At 35.2% G+C, this 8,594-nt stretch overlaps 1 protein-coding gene across 1 annotated transcript in view; it reads right to left on the bottom strand.

The window, feature by feature from the left end:
• Positions 1–4,248, bottom strand: part of BACH1 (BTB and CNC homology 1, basic leucine zipper transcription factor 1) — a 13,091-nt gene extending 8,843 nt beyond the window's left edge. The window contains 3 exon segments of the mRNA XM_009587989.1: positions 1–2; positions 4–176; positions 3,949–4,248. The exon segment at positions 1–2 is cut by the window's left edge and continues 1,208 nt beyond it. Coding sequence (XP_009586284.1) covers positions 1–2; positions 4–176; positions 3,949–4,188 — 415 coding nt within the window. The 5' untranslated portion in view covers positions 4,189–4,248.
• Positions 4,249–8,594: the final 4,346 nt, after the last annotated feature.

Below are 8,594 nucleotides of genomic sequence, written 5' to 3'. Positions count from 1 at the left end.
TGATCCGATTTAAAGTCCAAAAATTTGAATTTGAGAAACTGAAAGCAAGACTCTTCAATGTTGTGTACACCCAAAAATTCAGCACATTTGCAAACTTCAGAGACGTTGTCTTTATTTAAAATAAGTTTAGCTGTGTACGCAAACTGAAGCAAAGGACTAAATCCTTTAAGTGTTACCTATTGAAAAAAAAAAAAGAAAGAAAAAAAATATTAGTATGGCCAATATGGGTTTAAATAGAGAAACACACAGAACCCAAATTTACCTGTGAGCAAGCCACACCAGCAGGACAGAGTACAAGACAAAAGCAGATTTGTTCCACAGAGAAAACCTGGCCACACTCATTCTGAAACAAATCCTCTGATACAATTTTATCCTATACATTTTGTGGCAATTATCTTCTTCACTGTGATCAATCTCTTAATAAAATGTTCTGACAATATAGTACTAACAAGTGAAAAACACTGTACACTGAAAACCAGTAACTGGATTCCAACTTTACAAGATACTTTTCAAATCCAAGTTGTACATGAATTACTCTAGAATAAGTCAAAATGCTGCTGGTATTTAACTGTTCCTCTAAAGAGCAATTACTGTTATTTGCACACTCTTATGCATCACTGATATAAAAAAGTTTGAAAAAATGGAATTTGACCACACATGATTATTTATTACTATAGCCACCTAGTCCTTTCTTCCTCCCACAGATGAAAACAATTACCCAAAAACTGTACATCAAAACCAATTATTCTCAGTTTAAAGCCTCTTTGGAGTAGGTAGTTTTAATTGCACATTTCCATCATTATAATCTCAGTTTTTACTGCAAAACAGTTGCCTAACAGGGAATCCAGAAATAAACAAAAACTGTATCGTTACAAACTGAACGAGATCATCTTCTACACATGAAAAAATTACTAAGCAATCAGGCAGAAAACTGTAAACACATCACCATGTTAGAAATTACATGACACTTCCTATAGCCTTTCCCTGCAAGTGAAGGATAAAGCAGTATGTCCATTTTTACTACTCGAACTCAAGTCCACATTCTGCTCCCCTCCTTTATTGAAATGAACAGGACTTTATTCAGCATAAAGTGCTATATTAATGCATTAACTATATTGAATTCTTCTGCCAGCAAGATAATTAACTATACATGCAATTTAATTTAGGAATCAGTTGAGGGTTTGTTTTGTTTGTTTTTTTAGTGGTTGTTTGGGGCTTTTTTTAAGAACACATAAACAACACATGAAAGGAAGTTGAAGAGATCTGCACAGAGGCAGTTCAGCAAAACTGTAAACTCTACGACCTATCTAAAGAATTCTTAAAATAGCATCTGAAACATGCTCTGGAGAGAAGACTACTGATTACACCACCACATTAATTCATCCTTGATAATGTGGGGGAGTGTAAAAGACAGTTTATCCATAAGCTGGCAAGAAGTCTTCAAACTTAGTCAACAAATCATTAAAGTGGGTTTACAAACAAGTGACATTCATACATGAAACTGAACAACACAAATACAATAGTATTTCAAAACTGTATGTTCTTTCCATGTAAGGAAGAAACACTTACTGCTAAAAACTGGAAGGATCGAGAGGGGGAAAAAACATTCAGTACTCCTTTCACTTTCTCTTACACATTTCTAGCTGGCTATCCTCAAACAAGATAGAACGCTAGAAAGACTCTTGGTCTGACTGACCTGGAAAAGCAACTCTTGTAGCCATTTATTTAATTTGTGTTTGGGCTGAAAGTCTAACTCATAGAGTAAAAACATTGGTAGAAAACCAACACAGAACGTACACCAAGATGTCAGTAGTTAGGCTTTACAATACAATATATATGAAGTACTTTAATTCCAGAAATATTTTGGCATCTCAGATTGTGGACTGGTGTCTTTCATTTTAAACTTCAAATATTTTGGATGATGAAAAAGGTTAAAAAAAAAAATTCACATGTCAAACCATGTGATCAGTGTTTGTCTCTCTCTTAAATATGCAGCTTCATAAACTGACTCATTTCAAAATATTCAGTTCCCAGAAGAGCTCAAGTTGCTGAGTCTTAAAATGCTTTTACCAAGTAAGTGATCAGATCAAATGATTAAAGATGAGGTTCACTGTTAGTATTTTTGCTTGTTGCTTCAGCAGATTCAGTTCTTACATCAGTAATACTAAATTACAGTAAGAGTCCTCTTAAGTCTACATTGTAGTAAATAGCAGGATTATGATGTTCCTCCATTTTCTTTACAAATTCTTCTAACTCAGGTTTATTTCATGGGTTCACTGGAACACTGTTGCTTTGCACCAGAGACTATTTTTCCCCTCTCTAACTTTAATGTACATTTCTTATTCTTCCAATATCCTATTTTTTCCATCATGCCAAAGTAAAATTTTCTCTTCAACATCAGCAGTTCTACACACTACTAATTTCCCTCTTTTACTCCAAATCATGGCTTTGTGTCCCCCAGCATCCTACTCCCCTTCCACATCAGCTCCCATCATTACTTTTCTTTTAATCTGAGAGATGTTCAGGCTATCAACATATTAAGCCACTAGATAAAAAAGTATAAGAAGAAATGAACACACAGACACAGTAAGAAGGTTGAGTAAAAGTGACATAGTGGTATTATGCTGTAACAAAATTTTGTAACACATTCATTGATCAATAGAGAATAGCAAAGACCACTGAAGCTCTTTTAAAGAGACCACTTGATCCCTTTTAGTTTTCTGTTTTCTATTAAATCAGAAAGATTCTGGTAACAGAGAATCCTTCAGCTTATCTCAGTACGTTACAAAGCCAGCAAGGTAGCTACTTTACTGAAGTACAGGCTTTCTGAATACATCATCTCTGCGTTAACACTCAACTCAGTCTTGTACATGAACGAGTCTATAATGTAATCTCCAATGTCACTATAAATATTCATTGATGTGCACCTTTCCTCCAACTTTAATGATTCTAGTTGAGTTGCCAACAATTTGCATGTTATTTGCCACCCCCAAAGCTGATTACCACGAACCACCTCCCAGAAAGACATTGATTATTTAACAACCAGCTCTTCAGATTACTGCTGCCATTGGGCATAATCAGAGCACTTGGAGGCTCTTCATTTTTCATCTACAAGCACAGCATTTCATATAAAAATCCAGTCACTTGCTTGCCTCATGCCTCTTATAACTTAACTAAATACCAACTGGAATCTTTAAATGTCTTGGACGCTCCAGATATGTAATAATACATTTTCTTTCCTACGGATGTCAGGTTCTGGCTCATTCCCGCTGAATGCCTTTAAATTCAATATGACTTAAGAATATGTATTTTAGGGATAAAAAAAAAAACAAGTAATTGCAATACATTTTCTCAGTCTTAATAATAATAAAACACAGTAGGAAAAAAAAAATCAAGCTGCTAATGATCAGTGTGTAAAAAGGATGGGGAAATGAGAAGAAGAAAATTGTTAACAGTAAGCAGCAAGTAAGGAATATAAGCACGGTTGTATTACTCAAACATACGAAACCAAATCTTAATGACACCGATTTAAAGGTATTACCATTCTAAGCTTTAACTTGTTTATTTATTACTCAAAAAGTATTCTCTCTTCATACAGGAGGACTAGTTCTGAAATACCTTTTACCATTTAAGGCCTGTTTTTTGACAAACTTACATGCTTTGAATCAGAGGCACAATTTTAAAAGTAATATATACTTAATTGAAAAGATGTCCCCTATACATTCCCCAAGACAGCATTCATTTATCTTCAGGCTGTGATATACACTCAGAGCTGCCTAGCCTTTACCTCAAGCAATGGCAGCTTTACAACTTAAGAAATTCCTTCCCCTCAGTTCTTAACTCTCTTACCTTAACTTCTCAGTTAAGCACCAGCCTATTGTAAAACAGAACTGAACAAAACAGATCAGAAGCACTGGCAGGTAAAATACAGAAGGGAGTGACACTCACCTCTTCCGGTAAAGTGATGATAAGATCAGCATCCACCTGGCCCACAATTCTTGAAAGGAAGTAACTGCTGCAAGCTGCAAGCACAGCTTTGTGAGCCCGAAATCGCTGATCTTCCACTAAAATAGTAACATCACAAAGAATATCTTGCTTTCTCTGATCATCAAGACTGAGAAGTATGTTGGTACTATGTACTGAAGATTCATATGCAAAAACCACACTATTCTTCTCACTTAGAGACATTCTGTATCACAAATGGTAGTGCAAGTCTCAGTGGAAAGCATGCTTCTATTCTTCAAATCTGGAGGAACAAAAAAAACCAAGTTGTACACGTGAAAGTCATATCCAACAGGAACCTATTGATACTAAAACATAATAAGTGAACTGTTAAACATGCATTGCCTGATCTAGTTCTTTTTAAGACTAAGATTAATACTCAATATTTCATACATGTTAATACATAAATACATGCTTACAAGCATTTGAAGGACCCAAACCTTAATACGTACATCTTAAAATACTGCTTTAGTATTTCATAGACCAAAAAGGGAACGATTTTTCATGTGACTCCAGTGATAAAGAACAGATTTTTCCTCAGCAAGTGATTAAGAGTCATAACTTTACCGTAAGACCTAAAAATTATTTACACTTTCATTTTTAGTTATCAGTATATTCTGACTCCAACACTATGAAAATGCAAAGAGAAATAAAAAACAGATGCATTAAGCCAAAATTCACCAAAATACTATGTAAGCTACTTCTGTTTACTGATTCACCCAGTACAGACTAAAATATTTGTGTTCTACCTTCTTTCAAAAGTAGTTTGCCTGCTAAACCAATCAGGCATTGGTAAATACCCTCATTTTCTCTCTAGTGGGTTGGTGTTCTGTTTTTAAAGCAGATTAGAGTTCTCCTATTTTCCACCCGCCTTAATTCTCTAATGCAGCCTTTTTTTCCCCTTTCCTGCTCATTACTATTTGAACTGTCATGCTTGCTAAAAGTTTGCTTTCCTAATCAATCACTATGATTCAGATCACCTGGCAATGGAATCTCTTTTGTGACAGAGCATCAGAGTTCTAAAATAACAGTATTTATTGGATAATAAACAACAGTAAAAGGTATATGATATTTAAAACCTTGACATAAACTTATATGTAACTGTCCTGAAGCTATTCCTCAACTCTTAGTATTTGCAAAAAAAAAGAGCTAGGAAGAAGTCAGCCCTCCTAGAGACTGCAAAGTTTAACAGCATTTCCAAGTCTGATCTTTACACTGTATTTCTAAATTCCTATCTTCTGTGGATTGCGCCTTTCTTCCAGTTAAAAAAGAAAAAAGCCTACTCAGAAGTGTCCTCGCATCTAAAGCTCAATGAAGAAACCACGTGACCAGATTTGGAACTGTCCTGCAAGGAAAATATGATAATACTAGGAAAAGTGTTACCTTAGCAAACCGAGCATTTAGATTACACTGGACTATTCTACCCAAGAGTTACTGTAACTGAACACAGTTGCTGAGACTCACTTCAGCTGACACAGGACTACCCAATCATTATATTGCTCAACAGAGGTTGTTATGATACGCCAGCTCCCAACAACAATAAAGCTGTAGCCAATGCAAATCTTCAGTTTTCAAATATGGGAAACTTTCACAACACGGGGAGGGAGGTGGGCATGGCCATTTTTAAACACAGTGGGGAAAAAACCAACCACCCTGCCAGCTATACTCCTGGTTACTCACTACTCAAGTTATTTTCATGGCATGTAGGCATTCTTAGTGATCTTTTGAACAGAAAGAAAGAAGAAAAAGATCCACATTTCCAGTGGCAGTAGCAGCACAGTACCAGTCTGGACTCCGGTAAAGCACAGAGCATCAGCATTATCTGCCCTTCCCACTCCCTCAAGAACACTGTACGCTCAACTTCACAGTCAACTTTACCAACAAAATATACAGATCATAACTTGGCAAAGGCAAAAAAAGCAAGTCTGTTTTGGGGCATTTGCTTAAACATACAAGATTTTGTTTTGTGAAAATAAAAGTTCTGAGGGAAAAAAAAAAAGTTACACAAATCAGAGTTTTCCCACTAAGCAATACTATACCATGCGCTGTTAACCCTAAAGGGCTTATTTTTGGAAGCAAAAAAACAGTTTAAGCGTTTTCATATACCTAATGACGAGACTGCAGAGATTTGTTTACTTAGGAAATATTTAATTTCCAATCAGTTTAAATGGGAATTATGAAATAACTCCCTCTGAAAGAGTTATTTATGCAATTCTATTCTTATAGTAGCTTATGAGAAGTGCAATATAAATCACATATCCCTAATTCGTTTGCTCTATATGCTTAACTTACCATATTCCTCAAATATTACAGCACACACAGTTTAACAAAGTATGACTCCATATTTGTTACCAGAAGCTCAAAAAAAAAAAAAAAAAAAAAAAAAAATCATCAAAAAGGAATGAAGGGCAAAATGGAAGACTAGATCCAGAATGGTGGGGAGCACAGGAAAGTATTAAAGATAAGGACATATTTTGGGGTGAACACCCAGGCAAAACTCGTGAGGGAGACTACAGTTACAGACAGGCCTTTAAGGGTTCTTTTTCCTTTCTTCTTTTGAAGTCCCAAGTTCTTCCAACCCTCAGATAAACAACCCATGTATCATGCTGCTCTTGGGTTTTCCCTTATAAAATAATCAGTTCCAATATCCAATTCAGCTCATTAAACTTCCATAGCATGGAAGGCTAAAAGAAACAGTAATGGATATATGTGTATGTGTGTCTGTGTGTGTATGTTTGCGTGTGTGTGTGTACATATATACACACACACACAGAGAGAAGACAGTCAACCCTCCTTTTCACTTGATCTCCAGAAGGCACACAACATGCTTTCAAAACAGAGTGCAGCCTACTTGAAGCACTGATAGTGAGCTTCCAATGTTGTTGCTGCCAAAAAAAAAAAAAATTAGGTTTCAACATTGAAACACTACCTTCTGTTTCTTGAGAAGTGAAAACAAATACTCAATTTGAGCATAACTCAAATTTAACACTTTACTCTGACAGAATGCTGTACTTCCTAATGTGAAGAGTTCATCAGCTAAGTTATGTCCCCACTATTTTTAAAAAGAATGCAAGTTTTTTTGAGGTATCCAAAATATAAAATGCAGCATTTCATTAAGCATTTCAAAATTTAAAAGAACCTTTAAAAAAAAAAAAAAACAACCAACAAAACACCACACACACCACACTCAAACACACACATACTCAAAATTTCTCTCAGTCTGCTTTGTAAAATCTAATTACTGTCACACGTGATAAAGAGGAAATCAAAAGGAAAAGAACCACAAGACTGAAAATGCTGGTGAAAACAAAAAGCATCAAACAGGAAAGGGAAAATGTAACCACTGAAAAGCTGTAACACTTTAGAGAAGTACTAACAGAGGTCAAACTTGTGAATGTCTTAATTCTGTTTTCCAGTTGTGTAATAAAGGCATGGTACCACATTTATGATAGTATTTGTCATGACAGCTAACTAGATTTTCCACAGCGGCATGTAAGTACAAAATACACTTGTCCATAAGTAGATTTGTTATATACATATCCACAACAACAACAAGACTGTTGTACCAAAGAGAAAAAGAACACCTCTTCTGTAAACTGTTTAATTTTTCTTCTACTATTCTCCTGGAGCACTTGGAAAATCTTAAAATTAATTTCATTTATGGATGGACAAAGAGAGGAAAAGGTGTGAAGTGGAGAAAACAATTCAGTGCTGCTTTTTAAAGAAGCTTTATAACTTACAAGCTCATGCTGCCACTGTCCTACAAGGACAGACCCTTCTAGGCTTTCTTCCTCCCAGTGCAGGTGTCCATTTTATATAACTTAATTTTCTACAAATATTATCTATCAGATTCCTCCCCCCAGGCAATTCAAATGAAAGCAGCAACAACTTACTAAAAAGAAGGAAAACAGACATTACAAACAATCGTAACGCAAATTATTTCCTTGGAAACTAGACTAAAACTCCTATTCTACCATGCTATTTTTATTTTTAAATTAAGTAAGGAAAACTAAAAGCAGGCACAGATAACTTGTAAAAGTATTCCAAAAGTCAGCAGATGACTGTATACCTAAATCACTTTTCACTAAGTCAGTGTCAATGAACCACCTTGTGACTGAATGCAAAAGGTGCTAAGAAACAAAAACATGCAAGAATATTCGTTAAGATATTTGATACGTCGAAAATAAGGAGAGTCCAAAAAGATCTTTCAAAACTTAAAATAGCCCTTACAATGCAGGTTGAAAGAATTAAAGAAGAAACAACATGAAAATTCACTAACTACAAATCCTCAGTGGAAGAAAACTAGTACTGTCAGTACAAGAACATTCTTCAAATTCCCCTCACCTGAAATTCTGCACCCCTAATAACCTCATAGTCTTGAGAGGAGGGAAAAAAAAAAAAAAGGAGAGAATGTATATAAACACACACTAGTATAAAAACTACATAAAGGAACACTTGCAGCTGAACGAATCAAGTTCTGCTTTGAAAACACAACCAAGCATGCTACTATGAAGTTTCCATTCTTTATCAGACAGTGATTTCAAGATAAAAAAATGTTTTGCCTAAGGGCAAAAATATCTTCTCCTAAATAC

The sequence above is a fragment of the Fulmarus glacialis genome, unplaced genomic scaffold (assembly GCF_000690835.1).
Source record: "Fulmarus glacialis isolate BGI_N327 unplaced genomic scaffold, ASM69083v1 scaffold25521, whole genome shotgun sequence".
NCBI classification, from domain to species: Eukaryota; Metazoa; Chordata; class Aves; order Procellariiformes; family Procellariidae; genus Fulmarus; species Fulmarus glacialis.
The sequence above is the reverse complement of the archived record's forward strand: the minus strand, read 5'-3'. Positions and strand labels throughout refer to the sequence as shown.